We start from the raw sequence: 27593 nt of genomic DNA, 5'->3' as shown, positions 1-27593 counted from the left end.
TCCCCAACTCCCATACCATGTCTCTCATCCCCTGATAATCAGACTTACAATGCTGTTCATATAGTTTTTAAACATGTTTCTAATATTAGAAATACAATTACAATTGTTAAGGGAGGAGAAAATAAAGAGATATTGAGAGTTCAGTACCTGGACTTTAAAGAAAGTACATATATAAATTCCTTTTTATTCCTTTTGCTTACCATTAAAGTGCTTATATTTAGAATATAGAAATACTGTCTTTCTCAAGAAATCAATGTACAAAAATGTTTATAATACAATAATAATTACAAGAATGAGGGAGGCAGAATCATGTGAAAAAGCAAATGTGAAAAATCAAGAGTAAGGAACATAAATATAGGAGATATTCAAATTATGAAGCCTTTTATTTTATTGGCACTATATCAGAATGAATAATTTATTTACAGGGGGAAAAAAATCTGATCTTGCTTGTCATTATCAAAATACCAATGGCTGAAAGTTTCAACTTTTTAGATTTCATGTCCAGGTATTTTGGAGCTTTTTTGGAGAGGGGGGTAATTTTATCTTTTTAAGATGAGTGATCACTATAAGACAGACTGTTTAATTTAATGGACAAATGAGAGTTGGGGTGCAGATAAAAGCATATTCAGAGAACATTAAATATTCTATCTAACTTTATTTAATCTGCATAGGCTTTTTCTTTAAAAGCAACATTCACTTACTTCTGTACATTTTACAAGTTTTTCATCCACTTCAAAACATTCTTCCTGAACTATTTTTTCACTCCATACTCCTTCCATAGATTTCCCATCTATCGGGCTTGTAATTCTATAATGCAAGGTTTAAATTATATTATTTAAACTAATCAGGTTCTTTTGATATGCTCAGAACATCATGAGTTAACTCCAAAAGGACTTATTCCAAGCGTGTCACCCAAGGCATGAAGACCATCCCAGCTGCCCAATTAAAGCAAACAGGCACCTTTGGGCAGCAGATATAGGAAGCTGCAGAAGATGAATTATCATTTTAGTAACACCGCTAAAGACATTATTTCATACAGTACAAGAAAATGGTAAATCCCTGCTATATTTTACCAAGGAAACCACATGAATATATAATATACAGGTTGTCCTTGGTTAATGACAGCCCTATTTAGCAATTGCTTGAAGTTACTGCAGTCTTCCCTGCAGCCATGTAATTATTATTTGTGTGCTATGCAATTGCTACATGTTTACAACAGTCACCATGACCCAGTTATGTAATTGCTATTTGTGTGCTACACAGCTGGCTTCTGACAAGCAAAATCAATGGAGAAGCTGGAAGCTAAATTTCAAGTTAAAGTCACGTAATGTTCTCATTAAATGACTGTGGGTGATTTACTTAATAACTGATATCGTAAGTCAAGCACGGTCATGTGATGTTTCACTTAACGTACTGATGGAATTTTGCCAGTACCTGTTGTGGTAATTAAGTGAGGACTACCTGTAATGTAGTCTGGATACTGGATCTCTCCAATTAGAAGGCAAGAGTTGAGGATCTTTTGCACTATAAATAGCGTTTCAGCCAGTTTCCAAGTATTAACCATTTTACAAAAGAAATGGCATTTTGCAGAAAAATCTTAACACATATGATACTTCTGCTTTAGTGGAATACACAATAAATACCTCATGTTTGTTTTCTCATAATTTTCTATCCAACAAATATCTACATATTCTCTGAAATCTCCTGAATCCACTTTCCCACATGTAATTCGGAAGTCTTTTTTTTCACTCAGAGCCTGACGCAAGCCCTCCATAGTTTCTGGAGTTATCTGTACCATTATTCCATCTATGAAGAAACACAGCCCTTTTAATAAACGTAAAATCCAAGCTTTTAACTACTGAAATAACATTCCTATTGTTAAGATTTACCAGCTGATAGACCACAAGATTTAACAGAACTATCACGATGAGGCAGAAGATCCAATCTGACATCATTTTGATTAATGCACCAGCAGAATATCCGATATTCTGCCATCATAATAGATATGGCAACATCTGAATATGCCACTAGCAAAAATTATCAACAAATAAAATGCAAGACAGCTTTTGGCAAAAAAATATTTTTATATCATAGTTTTAATCCATAGTTAATAGCATTTCAATCATGAAATAATAATCTATATGGTTGAATGCAGTGGCTCCCAATCTTTGGGGCACCAGGGATCAGTTCCGTGGAGAGAGATTTTTCTACGGACTGGAGGGGGTATGGTTCCATGTGCTGCTGCATCCTGCAGATGCGCCTTTGCTTGTTTGTGCGGCCCACTTTTTGGCATGCAAAGGACCAGTAGTGATGGTCCGTGGACCAGGAGTTGGGGACCCCTGGTTTAATGTCGGACCCAACTGAACAGATAATATTGTCATCAAATTATATTATATGATTATATTGTGGGGAGGGTCTCTTCTTCTTTCTTTTCTCTCTCTCTCTCTTTCTCTCTCTCTCTCTCACACGCACACACAAACATGTGCACACAAAAACACAACGTATCTTCTGACCTGAAGTCAGAGTGTTTTCTTACATTTTGTCCAGCACTACCATTTTACACAAGTAAAAAGTTCAATTCTGCTTTATTACATTAAATAATGAAATGTAATTTGTTGCATTTGAACCAATCTTTTGATTCTAGTAAGCAGGATAATCCATACCTTCAACAATACTGGATTTAGCAAGGAATCCAGAAGATGTTTTTAGCGCTCCATTGAACACTACAAAACTTGCACCTGTAACTGAATAAACAACATGCATTTAATTGTTCATCCTAACACCAAATATTATAAACATAATACTGCACATAGAAAGCTACATATGAAACGCTTTCGACTCCTTTAATTCTAGATAAGTGCATCTGGCTTTGATCATTTCTCCTCAGATCATGCCTATATAATTCAGACTAGTAATAAATGCCACTAAGTTAAATTTTTCTGAACGTGGCCCAAGCTCAGACAAAGAGAAAATGATTTGCATTCTAAAAAGTCTACAAACCATAATCCTCAGCAGCTACTCTTTTAATCTATTGCAGAAAAGAAATGTTGACCCTAAATGACTCATTATACATCTTAATACCATCAGCACTAAATAAAATTTTAATGCTGAAGATTCAAAGTTAATGAATAAAAATTTAAAAGCAAGAAAACTTTTCCATGATAATCTACATGTATATTTAGTATGGAACAAGATAGTACCTTTTATAATATATTGGGTATAGATATTTCTTTTCTTCAATTTTTTTTAAATGAATCATACTACATCAGATATTAGAAAACAGGTGCTCAGTATTGTACAGCCTGATACTTACTTTTTCTAGGATGTCCAGTGGCACTATTCGCTTGTGTTTGATATATTCCATCATCATTTTGTATACAAACTAAGTGGGAATCTGCTTGAGAATTAAAACTTGCTCCAATGCTAATGACATGTTCATTAGAGGTGTTTATTACTTTCATGACCTAGAAAACCAAAATATATGTTATGTTATATTATTATATATATTATATTTTATATATTATATTATATATATTATTACTGTATTATTACACTATGCTACACTATACTATATTAGTTGCAATGTCATGAATATTTATTGAGAATAAGTTCCATTCTTAATTTTCCTGATTGAACATGCACAAGATTAAAGTCAAAATATTGACATTATATATGTAACAATTTCAATCAAATAACCTTTTCTTTAAAATCAACTAGTGGCTCTTTTTAGCACACCAGAATTCCTCCCAAAAACTAATGCTGCTACTTCTTTCATGTACAATATTGATTACTACCTACACTGCAAATCCCTTTTTTCCAGACTTGCTGTGAGCGTATAGAAGCATTATTTAGTTTCTTAATATTTGGGAAAATATTGTTAATAGAACAAAAATAATATATGCTAGATTTTTCTTCAATATTATGAAGCCCTCATTATTGTTTTATTTAAATAAAATGTATACCATCAAATACAAAGTTTTCAATATTTCTGAAAGCAGAATAGTTATAGGGCTAATAATTTACTACATTTTATCTTATCTATTCTCCGAGGAGTTTGTATTTTATTTGTATTTAATTTTATTTATATGAGTTAGGACAACAATTCATTGTTCTCATGTGTTCAAACATCCTGAAAAAAATCACCTAGTGAGAATATAAGCCTATATTCTATCTATTCAGAAAAAGTAGCAAATGCTAAAAGGAAGACAAAGCTTTTACAGAAATCTCTGTTATTTCTCCACAAGACTACAAACTTACCTCAAGTTCAAATCCTAGAATCATGAATAAATGTTCATAAGTATTGCAAAAGGGGTCATGCCACTTAGCAATTTAATGTTTTGCTGCAAAAGAACCCACTTTAAATTTTACATATCCATGAATGCTGATTCTTACATCTAGTATCAAGTCTTTACCAGAAATTATACTTACCTCATTATATTTCCTCAGAGGTATTTTAATGTAACTTCTACCCATTTCCATATGAATAAATAAATTATCTATTGTATGTAATGTATATTGATAGTTTCTAAGGTCCTGCAATGCAATAAAAATAGATTAATCTAATTCTTTAATTTTGAACCATGTGAGTAATTTATTACTACTGTTGATAATATAAAAATTAGTTCTAATGTATTAGAATGTTTATAATAGCAAGCTTCATCTATTTTCTTATATTGCTCTTTCAGTATAGCAAGAAGATACTAATGAAATACAAGCAATAGCATATACTTACAACAAGTAAATCCATGACTGTATGGCCTATTTTTCCAAACAGTGGCTTTCTATATCTGATACTTGTCAATGGAGTTGGATATACTAAGAAATAAAAAACAAGAAATGCATAGAGTTTATTGATTCTCTTTAGAAGTTGAAACATAAGAATCAATATTTGCATTTAAAATGAACTAAATTGGCATGGATGAAAACTATACTATTTTAAACACCAGCCTTAAATGCCTCATAGCAAATAAAGTCCTCTGAAAAATGCTTTATGGAAATATGGCAGAAAATGATACTGCAATGCCTGAACCCTTTAATGTTCTTTGGAAACTGGAAACCCTGAGTAATATAGAATTTAAACTATGGATTTATATAAATAGCATGACATATTATTTGGTCTAGTAGTGAGAAAGAAATTATTGTACTGCCATAACTGTACTGCCAAAATGACCAATGAAACTGATAAGTCTTTCTGTAATATTCTTCAGACTAAGACAAATTATAAACCTCATATCAACCCGCACAATTTATCTTTATATGAATATAGATTCAATATTTAAAATTGAAATAAACTTACCCCCATATTCAGCCCCTAATCTCAACATCAGGCGAATAGGAAAAACTTTTGCCCATGGTACTTCCTGTTTATGAATAAGAATGCCACATAAAAAGGGATTTGAAGGTAGCATGAGACCATCTAACTTCTGAAATGTGGGTGTAACAAACAGAAATCCACCATGCTCTTTGCTTCCAAGAAAATCTTCAGTGAATATAATATTTTCCAAATTTCCAATAAATTTTCCTGAGAACAAAAGAATACATGAAATCAAAATTGTAATAAAAATATCCTTGATACAAATAGATAGAAGCCAACCAAATTTCTGATGCCAAAAAGAAATAAACAGATTGCACTTTAAGAGCATTTTTTAATCTAATAAAGGAAAATATTTGTAATTCAGGGTTTTAATGAGGGGTCCTTAGTGCTCTCTGAGATTGGTTGTTTTCTCGCAGACATTACCCCAATTTTTTCTTTATCTGATACTAAGAAAAATCTATTCCTGTAATGCTATCAGCTGATTCCAGAGAAGAGATACGTATCTCAGGTTCTCTCATGTATGACCTTTAGTACAGGTAGTACTCAACTTACAACAGTTCAGTTCAATTATGATACCGAAAAAAGTGACTTCTGACCATTTTTCACACTTACGACTATTGCAACATCCCCATGATCATGTGATTAAAGTCCAGACACTTGGCAACTGACTTCTATTTATGACAACTGAAGTATTCCAGGTCACGTGATCCCATTTTGTGACCTTCTGACAAGCAAAGTCAATGGGGAAGCCAAATTCACTTAACAACCATGTTACTAACTTAAGAACTTCAGTGATTTACTTAACAACCGTGGCAAGAAAAGTCATAAAATGGGGCAAAACTTACTTAACAACTGTCTCAATAAAATTTCTTAGCAACAGAAATTTTGGGCCCAATTGTGATTATAAGTCAAGGACTATCTTTACACAGCAAGAGAAGACTGATCTTACATCAAGAGGAAGAGATTTTTCTCCACCCCCTTAAATCCAAGCCTTAAAAAGCAGTTATTTATGTTCAGTGTTACTCTGCACTGATGAGACTACCAGACCAACAATATAACCATCACATTTTGTACTAGTTGCAGTTTCAGGATAATTCCACATAAAATGTCTTGCAATAGTTTAACCAAGTGATGATCAGGGTGCGAGTTACTGCCATTTCGTATTGGATAACATGGGAGGGGTCCTCAGCTTCGAGAAGGTCTTTGAATACAAGTTCATGGATTTGAGTGCTTTCCCCCATGATCAATGATTGTGACTCAGATAGGATAGAACCGTAGCATGGCACCAAAATTGCCATTTGTTACAAGTTAACAGAATAACAGATTTGGAAGGGACCTTGGAAGTTTTCTACTCCAACCCTCTGCTCAAGCAGGAAACCCTGTAACATTTCAGACAAATGGCTGTCCAATCTCTTCTTAAAAGTCTCCAGTGTTGAAGCATCCGCAACTTCTGGAGGCAAGTGGTTCTAACTGTCAGAAAATTTTTCATCAGTTTCCATCCATTGCTTCTTGTCCTTTGTTCAGGTCCTTTGGAGAATAGGTTGATCCTCCTCTTCTTTATGGCAGCCCTTTAGTAGCCCAGACGAATGCCAGCATTAAGATCAGAGGTCTGAAAGGGCATACTTATCCCATTTAGGTCTCACAAAAGCCAAGCACCAGAGTGTGCAATGCCATTTCTGTCCATTATTGGAAAGATCCAAACAATCTGTTTCCTTTAGGTTTCTCTGTAGCTCACTTGCTACCAACTTTTCAATAATCTTCCCTAAAAAGGGAAGATTGAAGACTAGTCAAATGCCTTTAGGCAGGGAAATTTCTTCAGAAAAGGATATAATATTACCCCCTTGGAAGCAGGCAGCATTGTTTGTTTGTTTTCCTTCTCTAGAGAAGTTTTTCCTGGATCCAATTTTTCAGTGTCCCACTTGGCCACCCAAAAGATCAGCAGATTGCTGCAAGTCACAGAATTAACAACTATAGAAGACCTATTTGCCTCCTTCGGTTCTACAAACTCAAATGTATCCTAAATCAATGGTTCTCAACCCGTGATCCATGGACCCCTGGGAGTCTGTGATATAGTCCCCAGGGGGTCCATTAAAGCTTGAAGAAATGTTATGATTTAAATGTATACAAAATACCACATTCTCATCCACAGTGGACTCTTGTAACTGGCATCCAATACAAAGTGGATAGAAATAATTTTATCTGCTAAAAAATCCATAAAAATATGGCAGTCTTTCTGAATTGAATTTTCTTTTGATGTCCACAGTTCCCAATATTCTCAGTATCATCATGTTGTTTTGGGTCCAGAGGAGCTGCCTTCTTCTTCTCAGTACAGTCTTAATACATACGTCCCTAACTCAACTGGAAGACCATCTAAAATAGTATTAAGTAATATCACAGGAACTACACTGAATGTGTACAAATTATCTATGGGCAGAAGGTGGGGTGGGATTATGCTTAGCTTCTAGGGATCACGCCATAAATTTTTGGCCCGAACAATTTTGGGAATTTACTGAGGTTCCCCCTGAACTGGCCAATACCTATATAGAAGAAAAGCAGATAAGTTATGGATCAGCATCATTTCTAGGTACAATTTAGAAAGACGATAAGTTTAGGTTAATGCCTCATGCATATTTTAATGCCTCAGAATACTAGTGTACACTAGTGATCGATGTCAGATAAATCAACTCATTAAATAGAAAATCTAAAATGTTATTCAGCTTCTCTCTTTCTTCTAATATCTAATACATACCCAATAAGGTTTGTTTAAGGGATGGGGGTTATGCTTAAAGATGGACGTTCCTGTAAATAAGAAGGGATAAAGTGACCTAAAGCCATTTCTGAATGTATAATTACACAGGAAAACTGACTTCCATAAAAGCAACATTCTATTATCATCTACAATATTTTTCCAATTTATAAAAAGATTCTAATTAAAAAGTGCTGAATCAGTATCTGCATAAATTTGCTATGAATGAATTAAACCTCTCTCTGTGCATATAAGATTAAGAGCAACAGACCACATTAAACACAAATTTAAAGTTTTCAAACATTCATTCTAATACATACTGTATTAGAAGTCTAATAAAACTTCATACCTTTCATGGCATCTTTATATATGTTGATAAATAAGTTGAATATTTCTTTGGGAATATCACTTTCATCTGATAAACAATGTAACAATATGATAATTTCAGCTTGTCCCAAGCCATGCATTCCATTGGTGAATAAATACCAGCATTTTTCTGAATTATCTAAGTGACAAAAAAAAAACCCACTGAGCCTTTTTATGTTGTTAAAATACAAAAAATAGAATTTTATATCTTTTGCAATGTATCCAATAGACCAATTCCAACCTAATCCAAAATTATAATCTGCCACAAAACTGTTGTTAGGCCAGAGCTCTGCCAGAATACATTATCATTCCCAGAAATGAAATTATAACAGTCCCTACCCTCTATTGATTTAATTGTCAGAGAAATTAATTGCTTAAGTCAGGTTTGGCATAAAGTGACTCCTAGCTCTCATTTGAAATTGAGAAGCTATATTCAATGGTTCCAAAGTCAATCTTCTTCACTTACTTGTAAAGAACCCTACTCAGAGATCATTCCCTAGCTAACATGCTGAAAAAAAAAACCTTCCAAATTTAGAAATACGATGGGAGTGCATTGTCTGGCCAACAGCTATTCTTTATCACATTGTGGTGGAGTTATTAAATTACATAAATCTTATTATAAAGAATAAACATATCACAATGAAATGAAACCAACTTTAGATTACTGTATCTAAATTTTTTATTTGGATTTGATATTACTTGACTTTCTATACCACTATCTTTCCATTTAATTTAGCCCAATGAAGAATTTGCAGGGGGAGGGATTCTGCACTAATATTTGATTTTATACAAACTATTAGCCTTCTGTTTTATATCACTATCAATTTCCACAATACTTTAGAATAATACCAAAATGTTTTGCATTCCAAGGCAATAAAGTATATCTCAATGGTAAAAAAGGCTATTTATTCAAAAGTAGATCAAAGTAGCAATAACAAGGCAGAAAGAAAAATGTAATTGGAAGGTAGAAAAGGCAATTAATTATAAGATAGAATAATAATTTTAAAAATCTTTTAAAAAATCAATTAGAACTGAGCAGTCAATTTTAATAGTTCAGAGTTTACATTTGCAACTATAATTATAATATTTTACAAGGTTTTATAAATTTGATATGCTAATACTTACAAGATATCATCTTGACATTCACAAGTAAGTTTGCATTTAGGATGAATGTCAATGGATTAGATTCTTCAAGCAATAAGATAACTTGCTCATTAGAAGGATGTTCTTCTATTAAGGACTCTGAAGAAAATATGAAACTATTGGTCCAAAATATAATACAGTAAAAGACAGACAATGCTATTCTGAATTTTTTGAGGAAAAAATTAATAACAACCACACTGAGACAACTAATGTTTGGGATGTAATCCAGATTAATGAAATATGAATGAACTAAAGCTAGATGAAACCACCTTTTTAATATTGCCTCAGTTCTTAACCTTATAAAAAATAGATCTGTAAATACCTATTTCAGTTTGGCAATGGTAAACATATACTATTGAAGTTTACTATTTGTATGACTAGTGAACACACTTATTTTAACTTATCTAAAATTAAACATATATGCAACGACTTCAGTTTCCTTGAGAAACTTTCTATAACTGTGATGGCCTAATTCATTAGATCAGTGGTTCTCAATCTGTGGGTCGAGACCCCATTTGGGGTCGAACAACCATTTCACGGGGATCGCCAAACAATGCAGTCCGCCATTTTTTTCCCCTTTTCCTTAGCTGTGCTACTCCCTTTTATTCTATTGGCTTTTGAAAGCCAATAGAATAGACTCTCTTGAATAGAGTCTAATTCTATTGGCTTCCAAAAGCCAATAGGAATTGTCCAGGCTGTCTCTGCCCTGCTGAGCCCGCCAAAAGTCCCAGTCTGCAAACGGTGCTGCACCAGTTGAGTAGTCCTCAACTTACGACCGGTTGAGTAGTCCTCGACTTATGACCGGTTGGGGGTCGCGGCATTAAAAAGGTTAAGAACCACTACATTAGATTCTATTAGGCCACACAAGAGAATTGTGACCATGAATAAGGTTTCCTTTGCCAATCTCAATGCGTAAATTCACTTGTATTGAAAATATATTAATCTTGAATCCAGTTCAGTCGTTCCTTAGCAACTAATGCAATAGTGTTCAATTAAGCATGTTATTTCTCATTTAGCTGCTTAGCTGCTCCACTTAAACTAGCAATTACACTTTAAAGTACTGCAGCTTCTACACCAGACATGTCAAACTCGCGAGGTCACGTGACATCACGCAACGTATCAGGAGAGCTTTGCCATTGCTGGCAAGGGGGTGGGCGTGGCTTCTGCATGACACGTCTGGCTCGCGGGCCTGCAGTTTGACACCCCTGTTTAAGGTAGCTCCAGGTATGCTGCAATAATGTAACCATGAAACTGGTAAGATATGGATAACCAGGAAATCCTCAACTTTTGAAATCAAGCATGCAGCACTAGATGTAGCAGCTATTGTGCATGTAAAGATAGCTCTGGATTAGTCCCATCAAAAAACCACAACCTTATGCAGAACATGCCCTATCCCAAAGCACCTCATTTTCCCAATTTTGTATTTCAATTCATATACCCTAATCTAGTAGAAATGTATACTGACACCTACATTTGTCTTCTTGTTTCATTATAACAAAAAATTACATTTTTTTCTGCACAATGGCAGAATCGCAGCAGTTAATTTTGGTTCAAATCCAATTTCTAAAAATCAAATTCTTAGCCTAAGAATTGGTATATATAAACCTTTCTGTATTTCGTATTACATATTTACATTAAATGTATATTTATATTAGTAACACCACTCTGGGTTTCCTTAGAAAGAAGTATGGTATAAAAACAAAATAAATAATAATGATGTACTAATATGATTTATTTTATAATTTTACCTTTCTAAAGTGCAAAATAATTTGAAAGGGGAAGAAGCAGTCCTACTTTCCATAGCACCTTAAAAGCAAGACATTACCTTTGCCATTTTCTCCTCTTGCAAGCAGAAGAGGTGGAAATCCATCACCAGGAATAAGGCTGATCTCTTTGCCAACACAGTTTTCAATACAACAGAGCATCCTGTAGTCTAATATACTAGTAGATATATCAATTGCTTGACCAGTTGCAGCAGGAAGAAGTTCCTTTTCTAGTTCAGAAACAGTAGGAAATTCAGTAACAGCTGTGGTCACAAAGTCAGAGTCACATGGCACTTCAGTTTGTGCAATGGGCAGACAGTCAGAATCACGCGATAAGTCAAGCTGTTCATTACTAGGCAATGCATCTTCTTGTGGAACAGAAGTGGAACCCCTTGCAACCCCAGTTTGTTCATGTATTTCATCTTTTGACTTGGTATCAGTTGCAGAGAGAGTTTCATTTGTTGGGCTTCCAACCTATGACAAAAGTTTTTCCATTAGAACTGACATTCATCTGAGCTCAATATTGAAAAATTTGTGGCAATACTTTAACTTTGGGTTGAGAGAGCTTTTGCCAGGAAAACAAATGAATAAATAAAACAAAATCAGCCAGCATTCTGCACACATAAAAAACAAAATTAAATGCAGTGAAGCAGTACCTATTACTTTATTTATTTCATTTGTATGTGATTTAGGACAGTCTGTAATAAAACAAAAAATACTTAATATAAAACAAAAATAATAATACATAGCAGCTGGGCACAATGTTACTGTCATGTATACATCAAGCCAAGCAGGGTCACAGAATCAAGCACAAAGCCAAATTTTCAAGGCCCTAAGAAAGGCCAACAGAGAGAACACTGATCTAATCTCAGAGGCCATGATGCTCCATATCAGAAAAGATTCTCCTTCTGGGCCCTGCCAGCCAACATTACCTAGCTGATGATACCCAGAGCATGCCCTTCTTGCCAGAGAATGGGTAGAAATGGATAGAAACAACTGAGGAAAGACAATTCTGTAAGTAATCCAGTCCTAAGCCGTTAAGGGGTTTAAAGGTGACAACTAGCATCTGAAAGCATACCAGAAGCGAATGCAGCTCATGATATGATCATGATCACATATAGCAAATAACTGACACCAATAACTGCCTGCACTGCTGCATTTTGCATCAGTTGAAACTTCCAAATACTCCTCAAGGGCAGTCCCATGTAAAATGCATTTCAGAGGTCCAATCTGGAAGTCACATGGGAATGAGTGGCTGTGAGCAAGACCCACCAGTTTAGGAACTGCACAACTGGCACAATGCCCTAGCTATTCAAAGGTGCTCCTAGCCAGAGCTGCCACCTGCTCTATTTGACCGGTATATTTTCTGTATTAAAAAAGACAAAACAGAGTCTTGAATGCCACATTTATCAACTAGCTAATTGTATTCAGAGCCTAAAATGATAATTTCAGATAAAGTGGGGCTTACAGGTTCCTGTGGGAATCGCCTGACTCCAGATGACAATTTGGTTGTGTCTGCAACTTCTCCATTGGGTAAAATTCCATCTGCAAACCAAACTCTTCTCTGGTCTTTAGGGAGCAATCCTGTAGAAGAAACAAATGAGTACATCAGAGATACTTGTTTAGCTACAGTAATACCAACGTCACCTCCCTGTTTTCCCCATACAAAAATTTATTTAGAATCCACATGATGGTACTAAAATCTAATAAGCAGGTGAAATGAAACGTGATGAATATCATGGTATCCCAAACACAGGATTTCTGCAACTAATAATGTCAAACAACTCCTGTACAATACTTTACATACAATTTCAAGATGGAGATGGATACGCAGATGGAAGAATTTCAAAGGAGCTAGAAGAGTTCACTTTTCAACACTAACTTAAATAGGCTCCTTTTTCATTTTTTCCATCTCAGGTATAGAAATGTTATCTTAAAGGTACTTAGGGGAACTTATTCCTTAGGGGAAGTTCCATTCTTCACTAACGAGTATCACAGGTTATATGCTGAAAAAAAAATCACCATAAAATAAATATTTTGTGAAGAATTTACTCACCTAACAAAACAATACAGTCTGCAAGTTTACTGTGTAACAATAAATATCTAGGAATGCTTGGGTAGTAAATGACATTTAGCTTGGCTGATTTTTTTAATCGGTATGGATGTGTAGCCTCTAGATGCTGAATTATAACTCCCATTATCCTTATCACTCTCTTTACTAGGCAGTGCTGTCAAGTGAGATACAAATCTGGATGACCACTCATAGCTCCTTTCTGTTCTTTTAACTATTACTCTTTATTATTTATTTATATACAGTACATATATCTCATATTTGTAAACTACCCTCCTCCCTCAAAGAGGGGCTCTCTAGGCAGTGAAATAAAGCTAGATAATAATACGGAGTAAGAAATACCAGATGTCTGGGTTTCCTGCAGAGATGGAACAGTTGAAGATTCAGACAATACAGAATTAGGTGATGGACCAGTTGGGGTCATCATTCTTTCTAATGCCTGTGCTAACAAACAAAATTTAAGAGTATAAATGTCAAAACTATATACAACAAATATTTCACAAACGTCTGCTTGGGGGTATATTCATATGCCTTGTAAAGTATATATATACTTTTTGAAGTAAAATTTCATTTTACAAAACATTTATTTAAAAAGCATTACTGTTTATTTCAATCTAAGTTTTTAACAAAATGTATTCTTTAAGTCCTATGTTTGTTCTTGGAAATTTATTTAAGATAATAATGACATTCCATAGTCATTGACACTTCTCATTCACGGCTTTTAAAGGGTCGCATTTAAAATGCAGATTTAGTCAGTTTGAAGAAAATAGAATTATTTGAAAAAAAAAACCAGATCTTATTTCAGTTATTTTTGCTCCTGTGACATCTAGCTGGACTGAATTATTATACTGCATTATATATGGGTTTTACTTTAAGGACGCTGAAAAATGTTAACTGAATGTAGCTCCCACAGGGAATGGGCAATATGAAATTTAATATCTAGATTAATCAAATTAATATTTTTGAAAGAGCATCTTTATCTCTAAGATCTTCATGTATCCTGAGATGCTATTTATTTGGTCCATTTTTAAAACCATTTAGGCTGATGGCCGTGAGGCAAAAGATTTCTTTGGCAATAAACACACAGGCCCTACCATTATACAACACGAAATGGTTCCAAGACCCATTTATTTACTGTTGCTTTCTCTTAAATATTTTCTTTTGTAGATGATATTTATCATCATCATTTACATAACAGCTATATGTAACTATTATGCAAGATATATTTATCTTTACATTTTCACACAGAACAAAAACCCTGTGAGATCAGTCAGACTAAAAGAGAGTCACTAAAAAAAGTGGTTGTTTCCATAATTAAGACTGGATTAACCTGGTGCAGTTCAATACTACAAACACTACCATTGGTTTTGTTATTACATTTTGTACAAAAATGAAATGGGAATTAACTATTGTTTATTTTGAAGGAAACAGTATTTGTTATTGAATGTGAGCTGTTTTGGTATTTACTGGCTTAAAAAAAATTAAGCTTTATTTTTTTTACATATTGCAAGTATATGCATATCAAAACAGCTTTGAGTTTTACCCTACTTTTTCTTTAATTTTTTTCTTAAAAAAGAAATTTCTTTTTCTTCTTTAAACTTCTTTAAATAAATAAAAGCATTCATGGAAGGTACATATTTATCAGTTACTCAAAATGCCTATATCTGTAAACAATTAGAAACAATTTCAATATTTCTGCATCACAATGTGTCACGCTGGTAACTTGGGCCCTGGGACATTTGAACATGCACAAATCCCATTCACTGCTTCTATAAACATAAAAACCAAGATCAGATTCACCGAAATGGAATACAGAAAAATGTATTGACACATTTAAACTCTTTTTCTCCAGGAGGACAACAGCAACTGTAGAATGAATAATCTGTTCTTTCTGGGGAAAAATTCTACAATATCCATTAGCCACTGCCAGTGTAAAAATTAATTGCATTAATTGCAGTATACCAAAGTATGGATCACCCATACATACATTTATACAGTGTTATTTAGTATAGTATCTGAGCACTCTCTTATATACATGGTAAGTTTGTGATACTCGATCCTAGTTGCTTATTAGTTTGTTTCCTTTTTTTGTATTTTATTGATATGACATGTTTTCATTGCTGTCTGGAAATACAACCGGAAAGGTTCATATGTCCAATTTCTTATCTAAAACTGTTATCTGAAATGTTCCATAAGATGTATATTATCTTTTTGTTCAGAGGGCAAAAGATGGGATACACAATAGACTCTTCTCCCATTTTTCCACAACAAAAACCCATCTGGTAGATTATGCTAAAAGAGAGTGACTCTCCCTAAGTCATCAAATAAGCTTCTATAGCTAAGGATGGAGTAAAAGCTGAGTTTTCCTGGTGTACTACTATAGCACACTAGTCCTCATGCTTTGCACAAAAATGAGATATTTATCACTTATTTTGAAGGAAACTATATGGATAGTCCTCGAGTTACGACCCCAATTGCGATTAGAATTTCTAAGTGAAGCAGTGATTGAGCAAAACATCCCGTGACCATACTGCCTGGGGGCAGCTATTGCATAAATTTTAGTTGTGGCCATTAGGACAGGACCATGGGGTCATCAGGTGGAAACTCATGTGATCACAACTCGTGACTTCCTGCCAGCTTCCCCATTGACTTTGCTTGTCAAAGGTCAGGCGGGAAAGTTGCAAATGGCAATCATGTCTCCCAACAGCTGCCATTTCTGGCTTGGCGCCTCTGAGCCCCAATTCTCTATTCCTCCAAGGCCAAGGACATTTCAGGAGATCACTGAGCCCGAAGAAGTCAATTTATTTCTCCTGCCCTGCATGAGCTGTTTTCTCTCATTCCCCAATCTCTCTCCTTTTGGGCACCCTGCACGGTATGGCTAGGACACACTGTATCCTACTGCCGCCTGCCTGATGCTACTGACCTCATCAGACCTTTCTCTCTGTCCTCTTCTTCAGGGCTATCATCTTCTTCCTCCTCCTCAGCGTCAACTTCCCCTCCTGTCCCCTGGGCTCACTGATGCCAGCCAGCCTCTAGCTCCACAGCACTGGGGCTGTCTGAGCTAGGCTTGCCCCCATTCATTGCTGCCACTGCTGAGCCCAGTTCTGACAAAGGCATGAAGCTGGTTGGCATCAATAAGCCCAGTTGAGGAGAGGCAAGACAAGGCTGAGGAAAAAGATTATGGCACCAAGAAGGAAGACAAGGAAAAAGGTCTGTGAGTAGGTGATGGCAGAATATAATGGTATCTTCATCTCAGCCATGCTGTTCAGGGAAGCCAAAAGGACAGAGATGGGAGGGGGAGAGAGTTAGATGGGGGAGAGTGAAGTGGAAGCACACAGAGACTGGGGTATGGTCATAAATGTGGGCAATTGCCAAGTGCCTATATTTTGATCCCTTGATTGTGGGGATGGTGCAATGGCTGAAACTCCTAGGATTGGTCAGAAGGTTTATTTTTTTCAGCACCAGCATAACTTTGAATAGTCTCTGAATGAGTAATTGTAACCTAAAGACTAGGTCAATCACAATCTATATAATGCATATTGAGGACTATTCCTATGCTTAGTTGTGAAATTCATATTCTAATAGTAATTATGAGAAACAAATTATTAAATTCAAATAATTTTAAAGTATGCTCTCTTTTCAAATAGAGCATACGGAAACAGCTACTAAATGATTTCATCTTAAATATTTCACATCATGATGTTCACATTGAGAATACATGTTCCAACATTCAGAAATTATTCTAGTTACTTTTTGTTTCTTCTAATTCTCTACAACTATATTTTACCTTTGTTAATGGACTCATAGCAGCTTATACAGACTCTCGCTTCTTTATCCAGATATTGGAGTTTGCATTTTCGATTGCAACAGGGAGCACAAAATATCTAGTTTTAGTACAAAAAATGCATTAAGATTTTATAAGTATATGGATGTGTGTATTTTGAAGTAGAAACAGGTTAGGATCACATACTAATTAGAAAAGGCAGAAACTAGATGAATAAAGGTATGAGAACTATAATATTTATAATTTAATACCAGTAGAGACCAACAATCAATTAAATAACACAGATAATTTCATGCTAAAGAATTTATTGAAGCTATCTTAAAGAAGTCAATAAATATGGACTTAGAAAATCACAAAGCTTATAAAATTATCGAAGTATATATTTTAGCCAACATCCAGAAACATTTTCAATAAATCAGACCAAAAAGTTTACATGCTGGTCAAACTTGATTTTAATGGTGTAAAGAAGAACTATTAGTAAAGGGAATTTATTTTTTGGAGGCAAAAGGGGGAGAAGACCTTCCCTTTTCCTCAGCTATAAATGAAGAATTATAAAGATGATCAATCAAGAAAAAATGGTTTAGTTTACTTACTTTCCCACAGGCACGACAGTGGTGTCTTCTTTTTGTAAATGTGAATTTGGCTTGACAATTCATGCACTTTGATGCTTCTAAGTCAGGAACCCAGGATGGCTGCTTTTGTCCCAAGGCTGTAGCTCGTCCCACTACTTTCTTTGGCTCTGAAACCATAGGTAAGACATTTTCTTCTATGTTTCCCAAGCATCTTTGTCTATTATGGCTAACATCTGATTCAGGAGAAATTTTACCATCTGAGACAAAGTTATTTGAGTCTGTGGAATTTATCATTTGGGATTCATTCCCAGATGTATTTTTATTGCTAAACTCAGAAGGGATTGTGGCTTTTGGTTGAAGGTTTAGTAGCTGCTTTGGTCTTGCTCCTCCACTGTGCACTGTTGGCTGGCCATTTAATGAACCTGAAACTTCACTTCCAATCTCAGTTGTGTTATCTATAGTCTCTTGTTGAACCTGCTGTGTTTGTTTTTTCACTAGGATACCTAAACTAGATTCTGGAATACTGATAAAATTATTTTCATTATAGGCTTTTGCTTTCTTAAATTCCAATTCTGCTTGAATGCTGTCACTATTGATATTCAAATTGCTTATATCCAGTAACTTGTCATTTATTACATCAGATTCCAAAAGTCCACTGCTAGTATCTTCTTTTAGAGGCTTTGAATTATTTGCTTCAAAACAATGTTCAGACAAAAAGGCATCAAGTTCACTGTCACTAATGAGCATGTTGCTTCCAATAATGTCTTCTTCTAAAGCTAGATCAACAAAAGGTCTTTCATCAACGTCAATAGGCTGAACATTGCTGCACATTTCAGTATCTTTAGCCAAAAAAGGACTAGTAGTCACACTAAAATCCTGATGTTGGAAAGGCTCACAATTACTAGAAACAACACATTCTCTACTTATTAAGGAAGATTTCTGTATCTCACATTCATTGGTTTGGTTTAAACTGCTCTCATTTTCTAAAGTTTCTGTTTTTCCAAAAGAATCACCTTCAGCAAAGCTATTTTCACTGTGCAGAGCTATGTCTCTAATGGCATCTTCTTTCTGAGTAATCTTTCCATTTGTGTTGTCAGTATTAACTAATGATGTACATATAGAAACTGCAAGTGGAAGACAGGATAATGAAGTCTGTATGTCTTCAGAGATCTCTGGTACTGAAACCGTATTTAAAGTTGTATCAGTATCTTGCTGTGAGTTACAAGACTTGTCAGTTGTGCTATGTTCTTTATTCATAGATTGCACATTTTCTGTCTGAGGAGCAGAATCACATAAAGAGTTTTTGTTACACATTACATTGGGATTATTCACTTCATGGATCTTTGGCAAATGCAAAGCTTCTGATTCGTTTATATCTTCTGAAATGCCTTGCTTGTCACTCTCATCATGTATCATTTGACTTTTTGAATTTTCATCCACTAGTGTCTCACAAGGCAGCTTTTCACATGTTGATTCATCTTTGGATCCAAGCACAGCTGAAAGATAAATTACTGAAGCTGACGCTCTATCAGTTCCTATCATTTGTTCTTTCTGATCAGATATTTTATTATTTTTCAAACATTTTGTTTTTTCTTGATCTTCACTGCAGTCTGTTATATTTGGTTCAAAAGGAGTATCTGTCTTTAATTTCCACTGATTAAGTTCTCCTGCTGCATCATATTGCATTTTGTATAGTGCTTCATCTGTCTGTTGCTGTGTACCAGAATCAGAAATGTGATCATCAACCATTGTATTATTAACTTTGGTTGATAGTAGTGCTAAACCAAAGCCATCAACTGAAAGACCGTACTGAGACTCCTCTGGCTGCAACTTTTGAATGCATCCTACATTATTTTTTAGTTGGCTCAAACCACCTGTGTCATTGATAAGATCGCAGACAGGTATACTGCATCCCTTCAAGCAAGACGACTGATTTTTATCTGAAGAACCATCCCCCACCATGGACAGAAGATCTAAACCAGTAACATTTTTCTCATTCTGGTCAGAGTTCAATTGTTCAAAACTTGCTGCTTTTGTAGTTTGAGAAGACAATGAGCATGCATCTGATACAGCACAATTGACATTTTTTTCCACATTTGGCTCAAAGGATTTTGGCTGCTGGCAAGATGAATCTGACAAAACTAAGTGGTACTCAGAGTTACAAAGATTTATAGTGCTGCTGTTTTCAAGTTCATCTAAAAAAGAAGAAGCATATTATTAGGAATTTCATCATTCATTTACTACTATATACACTGCTCTCTCAATTACAAATATTGTCTACAACATCTGATTATATTTTTCCCCACCTTATTTGTCTATTGTAGATTTAAATTTATCTGAAAAATACTACACATACCAAAGAAGTGACATACCATAAGAATATATTTTTGAACCGATCTCGTTGGACCTATGGGAGGTAATTTGGACTAGAAATGTTAAATTTATGCAGGCCCAGAATTTGAGGGAAAATTTTTATAAAATGCTTTATAGATGGCATCTGGATCCTAAAAAACTGTCCTGTATGTACCCGAACCTGCAACCTAAATGTTGGAGATGTGGTTGCTTGGATGCAACCTATTTTCATATTTGGTGGACTTGTAAAGTTATTAAAGCCTTCTGGATTATGATTTGGTGGAACATTCAAAAAGTTTTTAAAAGGAAGATTAAGTTTACTTCCCAACTGTTTCTTTTGGAAATTTTTGTGGATTTTAATGTTAAAGAAACTATTTTAATGTTGAATTTAATAACAGCAGCAAGATTACTGGTGGGTCAATATTGGAAGAAGGATACTCTGCCTTCTTTAGAAGAATGGGTATTTAAGGTTTCTAATTTAGCAGAAATGGCTAAAATTTCTGCTTATTTAAAGGACCATTCACAAGAGAGATATTTTAACGTATGGAGAAGATGGATAGAATATGTTCAGAAGAAATATGGAACTACAAAGTTTCACTTATTCTATGAGTAATGATTTTGTTTATAAACTTATGATGTTAAAGTTTGAAGAGAGTTAAGGGTTTTTATGATTTTGTTCATTGTATAATTAGTAAACTTAAATAGATTATGTTTAATATGTTTGCATAATCCTGTATTTTGCTCTGGGAAGTCGGGGGGAGGGGGGTGGGGGGAGGAGGGTGGATGGGTTGAAGTTTAAGTAGTTCAGATAAAGTAGAAATAGTCTTATTGTATATAATATTAATGTTTTAATTTTGAGAGAGGAACTGCTCGGGCATTTCCCCTGGACCGCATCAAGAGGGAGAAGAAGGTGAGAAGTAGGAAGGTGGAAGTGAAGGAGGAGAGGGGTGAGTGAAGAAAAAGAGGGAAAGAAGTAAGTTGGTTTGAGGTGGGATGCGGTTTGGGGGGAAATGGGTGGGCAAGACCGAATGTGGTATATATCAATTTGTTTTATTTTTTATCTGAAGTATTTGTAAGATTGTTATGTATTGTAAAATTGAAAATAAAAATTTTTACCAAAAAAAAAAAGAACATATTTTTATCTATTTTTATACTTGCTGTTCACATACATGGTAGAAGACAAAAAGAATGAACCAACCTGCATGCTGTTCAAATTCATCAAGTAATTTGTCCAAATCAGAGACAGCTGCTTTAAAATAACTGTCCATTCTAAGACTTGATCAGTAAATTCTTTTTTCCTGTTGCACCTGTAGGAAACAATGTAATGAACTAAGGCAAAAAAATAGATGTAGAATTACTAGATGATGCACATTAACCTAAAATTATTTTTAAATTCAATTCCTAATTCTTTAAGAGTGATTTTTAATAAAAAAAAACCCTTGTTTATAGTTCTGAATTAAGCTGCCAGGACGGACACTTGGAAATCAGGAATAAAGCTTAGCTTTAGTACTCAAAAAAAAAAATCCAACACACAGCATGTGCTCAGAAACATCTAAACTTATGTAAATATATTGCCTTCTATTATAAGCAAAAGTAACACAAGTAATGGTACTTTTTCATACCATTTCCCCTCAAAACAGGGAGATAGCAAATACGAATCTTTCCCACTTCTATCCTGTTGTTTTTCAAAATTTAGAAATTGCCAAACTATTCTAAATCTGAAATACTCTGGTCAAATGTAATGTAACGACTAAGTTCAAATTCCTGCTATTCCTGCCTGCAAACCCATGAATTATATTTTATAATGTATGAACCCTGGTAATTTTGACTTACTCAGTAAGACATGATTAAGTAACCCTTTGCTTAGCATGACTAGGATCTCAGTCACTATGAGAGACTGAGTTTTAGACTTGAAAATTTTCTAAACTATGAGTTTAGTTTTTCTAAAGTAACTTTGATTCTATGTTAAAGAAAGTTATTTAAGATTTTAAAATAAGCTAAATTCAGCAGTGCCCCAAAATTGCACTAAATGACCCTTCTGTCATCCAAATGAAATTTAGAAAATGAAAGGAGAAAAAAATAAATCTGGTTATTTCACTGGCTACTCACTGATTATTCTTATCAACACATTGTAGTGATAGTTCCTATCCTCCAATAATTATTCAAGTAAGCTACTTATCTTCTATCATTTTATTAAAGAATTCTGATCCATAGGATTTATACTATTTCTGTTTAGTTATACCAGAAATTATTCATTTTACATCATTTGATTTATCTTAAAAGCTATATAAGCTTTAAATAAGTCTCGCTCTTACAGATTATGGATTAACATATAACAGAATAGATAGCAATTTTAAAATTATCATCTACTATATAAGCAGATTCCACATAAGGATAGCAATATACTCAAAATCATGCACATTGAAAACAATAGTTGAAACATTAGAGTAAAAAGACAGCAACAATTTAACTTTTCTTCAAACATATACTGTTTATAAAGTTCTAAAAAGCTGAAAAATATTGCTATGCTATGTCATGATCAAACAAACTTTCTGAAAGTTTTATGTTACACAATATGATTAACATATATAAATGAATTACATTAATCAGCTGACTAAAAGAGAGTGGAATGAGATTTTCTACTCTGAACAAGAAAATCATAAAAGAAACAAACTTATTAATAATCATTAATAAGAGTATTAAAATCAGTTTTTAGATACAACACTATAGGGAGAAATGAAATAATATCCAACATAACAGATTTTTTTCTATCTTGATGTATGAAATGAAGCAGAAAGGAGACTACTGGAAAAAGAAAATATAAAAAAGAGATTGGGCAAATAGACAAAAAAAAACCCCATATTAAATAATCTCAAAGTTGATGATACACAAAATTCTTTGATTGTTGAACTAAAGCCAAATATTCTTGATAGTGAAGTTAAATAGGTACCAGAAAATATTGCTAACAACAAAGCTGCAGGATTCTGTTGAAATATGAGCTGAACTATTAACTACATCATCTTGTAGTGTTTCAAAGTGGAATTTGTGATTTGTAAGCATGTTTGAAAAACACAGCAATAACAAGGGGACTGGAAAAGATATGTTTATATTCAAATTTCAAAAATGGGCAGTGCTAAAGAATTTTGAATTATGAATAATGCTAGATCCTAGTGCAAGACTTGGAAGTCAAGTCCTCAACAAAATATGGCACAAGCTAGACTTTCAACCTGGATTCAGAAGAGGCAAGAAAATCCAAGATCACATTGCTACCATCGGCTGAATAATAAAAAAGGCAAAGAAATTCCAAACCAAGAGCTTTTTTTCTTTATTATACCAAAGCTTTTGACTATGCAAATCACAGCAAACTATCACTAGCCTTTAAAAACATAAGTGCCTATTAAAGAAATCGTATGATGATCAGAAAGCAACAATTACAACAAAACATGGAACTATTAAATTATTTAAACCAAGAAAGTGGTATGTATTTAACTCCATTTGTTGATTGTATCATGAGAATTTCTTGACAATAGAATGAAATTAAAATGGCTTCAATAAACTAAGATATTTTAATGATAAACTTTGATGGGTTACAGGATAAGGAAGGTAAGGAAGACAAGAAATTTTCTGTTGAAGGCTAAAAAAAAGATATGAAAACTCCCTCCCCCCAAGATTATGTCAGTGAGCTAGTAGTAACAAACTTTAACTTTTTAATCTCAAATTCAATACTAAATAAAGTCAAGTCAAAAGCTCACTATTTAAGAAGCAAGAATTATTTGAAAAATCACTGAAGTCTGGCAAAATAGAAAACAATCCAAATCAGGCCAGCAGATAACAACCAGATGTGAGCAGGCTATTATTTTTATTCTCACTGCTGACAGAAGCAGGAACTTAGAACTTTAAAGAACATTTATTGACAGTCTTGATAAAATGATGCCCATATTTTTTTTACTAAATTTTTATCCCAGAGTATACCAAATAAAAGCATGCTTCTTAAAAAAGTAGTTTTAAGCAGGGAATTGTTGTCTCATTTAACAAGTGTTACACATTACTATATACTACTTGTAATTTACCATGTTCTCATGCTTTTCTTTCTCAAAAAAACCCACAATGCTATAAAAAGATGAAATAATTGCACAACATATTCTGAGTGGTAGTTGTTGTAACTCCTCTCCCTCCTCATCCCTGCCTGAAACCAAATCACACAAAGTTGCAGTAACATATTATTTATAATGGATAAAAAATTCCCAATCCTAGTAGTCCAAACAACTAAGTATTTGGACTTTTTTCTAGGCCTAGTATTAAGGCTACCTTAAGCGCACCATAAAGACTTATTTGCGGAGCTCATTATAAGCATTATAATTTTTGATGTTTTAATCCAGAATTAGTATCTTTATGTAAAATCTGCCTAGCGAAAAGTGCAGGATGTGACAATACAACCATCATTTCAGGCAGATATTCTACATGATTATGCTGGATTACAGTGCACAATCCATAATCAACATAGTGCAATAATGAGTTGAAACTGGGAGAAAGTGACCTATGTATTATACTTACTTCCACTACCTTGCAGGAAGTGAATACTTTTAAATATAAGAAGAGGTTATCCTGTTATTTTAACCTTGTGTCTGATCACTCTACACTGACACTGAGCATCTGTGATATGGCCCCAGAGATCCTTGGTCCGGCTTTCAAGTACATATAGACGGAGGGATATCCTTCAGAGCTGTCTAACCCACTGAGTAAGTCCGATCAAAGCTGGAACTGGTTTATGTACAGGACATTTGAGGAAGTAAAAGCAAAGGGCGAGAAAAACAAGGGAAAGAACAGGAGTTCTATTCGAGGGAAGAGAGGCGGAAAGAGGGGTTCAGAAAGGATCGGGACAGACAGCCCGGGCTTTCCAGTCTATCTTGGTTCTGCACCAACCAGCTTTTTCTCCTCACTGCGGTGGCTTCATCCTCGCCTCAACTCGCGGCGGAAAAAAATACCACCAGACGAAGGCGGAGGCTGCCCGGGGTCTCTACCATACCCCCTCCCCGCAACACGTCAGAGAAAAAGGCGCTCAGCCTTCCCAGGATCTCCCTTCCTCCCCTCCCCTGAAGGCGGCTGAAGGGCACAAAGGGGGTGCGCGAGTCTCTTAAAAGACTGACACCTCCGACGGACACGCCCCCTCCTTACCTTGCGTCTGATCGGAAGCCGAACCTACTCCGAACAACTCCGGATCCGGGTTAGTTCCGCACCTGAGTGCCGGCTCCAAATCATTCTCCGAGCCCCGGGCGCGAAGATACCCGCAACACTTTTCCTAGACTTTAGTCTTTCCTGAAGACGAGCTCCTTCTTGCTGCTGGCCCTCCCACGCAAGCGCGCAGAAAGGCGGCCAGGCCACCACCCACTTGAAGGAGACGTCTGCCACCAATCTCCGGGATGGACCCATCTGCGGCTGCGCAGTTGCTATGCGAGTTTCTTCATTCCGACTTGCCACCCCTCCTTCCCGAGGGTGTGTTCGGGAGAGTCTCGGGTGTTAATTGCTCCCGCGAGGAGTTGCGTTTCGGACGCTGGCTTCGGTGGTACGGTTGGGACGAGCGGATGCGATTGTCTTCCTTGCTTCCCGAACTTTTTGGGAAACGGGATTTAGAGTTTGCTGGGGGAAGAAATTCTGGAGCTGATTTGCCAGCCCCGGTATTAGGGGCATTCCAAATAATTACGATTTTTTTATAATAAATGGGTTACATCGTGGATCGGCAGGAGAAGACAAGTGCGTTTCCTAACCTAAAACCTGGTTAGCGCATCCAAGGTTCCTTCTGTACCTAGGCAGTTTCGCTGAGAAAAGTAACGAATACCTATAGACTGGAAATCCCAAAGTTACTTTTTCAAAAGGCAACTTGACTTTGTTTTTCCTTGAAGACATTTCACTTTTCATCCAAGAAGCTTCTTCAGTTCTGAAGAAACACCTTTGGGACGACCATGACCTGGATGACTGAGAATCTCCATAGACATAATAGACTGGAAAGTGTCCGGAACGTTGGAACATGAAGCAAATAGAAAAATACCTTTATACAAAGTATTTTACTAATTTCTGAAATAACTTAATACATAATCCCATGTAATATATTTAGTCCACACGTAGGACGTTTTTGCAAAACACTGAAACAAATACCTCACCCACATTTAAGTCCCTAACTGACCAGGTTTGGGGATTGAGGCTATGTGGGTAGGGCTACACTATGCTGGGGAGTCTAAAAGAAGAGTGATAAAGCACTTTTGTCCATGACCAAGGAAACTGCTCATTAAGCTCTCCCAGGTTGGAGTCTTAAATATTGGACAAACTCAGACTTTGTAGCTATTTTTGATTTTTGTAGTATATAAAGCCTGACATCCATAGGTAAGGATGTGTGAGCATAGCCAAAGATTTGTAGCATTTACTTATATTGTGTTTTTTTCTGATTTGTGCCTAACTACAGCACAAAGATGTCCTGCCAATATCTTTTCTATCATGATCTGATGACTTTGCCTTCATCTCATCTCATCTATTTTGGAAAAGAGACAGCTACTTTAAGGCATTGCATATAAGTGCTATGTTTGCACTCCTGTATTCTCCAGAGCAGAGATCTAAATCAGAAATACTTCACAATTTCCATCCTTTTATCTGGTGTTAGTGTAAATCCTTAACCATGGCTAAAGTTGATGCAAAGAAATACATGTTTGAAAATAAACTTTGCGGAGTGCACAAGTAAAAGCAACTTCTTGCCATACACATTATTTCTAATATTTTTGGGTCAATGTGACAATTGCATTTTAAAATATCCAGATAGTTATCAGAGTCATATTAATCGCACAGATCAAGCTGAAATGTCTGCAGTCCAGACAAAACTAGGGCTTTTTTTGTCATAGAACACCCAGAACGGAGTTCCGGTACCTTTTTTGGATGGAACCTTGTAGGATAGGCAAGGCGGGTTGTATGATGTGTGAGTTCCAGCATCTTTTTTTAACAAAAAAAGCACTGGATAAAACTATAATACTGTAGTCAGTATATCAGAAGTTCTCTAATCCATTAGAGTCCTAGATAGGGTTCACTTAGAGCAAGCACGTCAAACTTGCGACATCACGTGACGTCGCACGATGTATCAGAGCTTTTTCGCCATTGCCGGCAATGGGTTGGGCGCGGCTCCGGTATGATGAAACCGGCGTGTGGGCTGGCAGTTTGACACCCCTGACTTAGAAGTATCAAAGTTTTTATTGGAGTTCAAACTTCAGAAGTTCATAACGTTAAAATAATGTGTGAATTCCAAACTGTGGGCATATATTTAAATTTTCTTTGGTTAGGAACGAATCCTTTGTCCAAGAAGTATTCTTTAGCTAGGAACTTTACTGACTTTCAACAGAAAAGGTTACTGATAAAAAATTGGCCTCAGATATAATGGAATTAACAGAAAGAGGCCCCAAAAGGTATTAGTCTAGAACAGGGATGTCAAACTGGTGTACCTTG

The 27593-nt window shown here is 35.2% G+C and overlaps 1 protein-coding gene across 1 annotated transcript in view; it reads right to left on the bottom strand.

Moving 5' to 3' along the window:
- Window positions 1–25534, bottom strand: part of ZFYVE16 (zinc finger FYVE-type containing 16) — a 30792-nt gene extending 5258 nt beyond the window's left edge. The window contains exons 1-16 of the mRNA XM_039320738.1: window positions 25287–25534; window positions 21310–21418; window positions 17781–19954; window positions 17191–17287; window positions 13746–13847; window positions 12801–12916; window positions 11395–11806; window positions 9552–9668; window positions 8410–8565; window positions 5297–5521; window positions 4733–4815; window positions 4429–4533; window positions 3314–3464; window positions 2664–2744; window positions 1644–1806; window positions 702–807 (exon numbers count right to left, since the gene is read on the bottom strand). Coding sequence (XP_039176672.1) covers window positions 702–807; window positions 1644–1806; window positions 2664–2744; window positions 3314–3464; window positions 4429–4533; window positions 4733–4815; window positions 5297–5521; window positions 8410–8565; window positions 9552–9668; window positions 11395–11806; window positions 12801–12916; window positions 13746–13847; window positions 17191–17287; window positions 17781–19954; window positions 21310–21379 — 4158 coding nt within the window. The 5' untranslated portion in view covers window positions 21380–21418; window positions 25287–25534. The remainder of the gene's footprint in view (window positions 1–701; window positions 808–1643; window positions 1807–2663; window positions 2745–3313; window positions 3465–4428; window positions 4534–4732; window positions 4816–5296; window positions 5522–8409; window positions 8566–9551; window positions 9669–11394; window positions 11807–12800; window positions 12917–13745; window positions 13848–17190; window positions 17288–17780; window positions 19955–21309; window positions 21419–25286) is intronic.
- Between the last annotated feature and the right edge of the window lie 2059 nt (window positions 25535–27593).

This window comes from Crotalus tigris, unplaced genomic scaffold (genome assembly GCF_016545835.1).
Source record: "Crotalus tigris isolate CLP2741 ecotype Arizona unplaced genomic scaffold, ASM1654583v1 scf7180000023687.2574627, whole genome shotgun sequence".
NCBI lineage: Eukaryota > Metazoa > Chordata > Lepidosauria > Squamata > Viperidae > Crotalus > Crotalus tigris.
The sequence above is the reverse complement of the archived record's forward strand: the minus strand, read 5'-3'. Positions and strand labels throughout refer to the sequence as shown.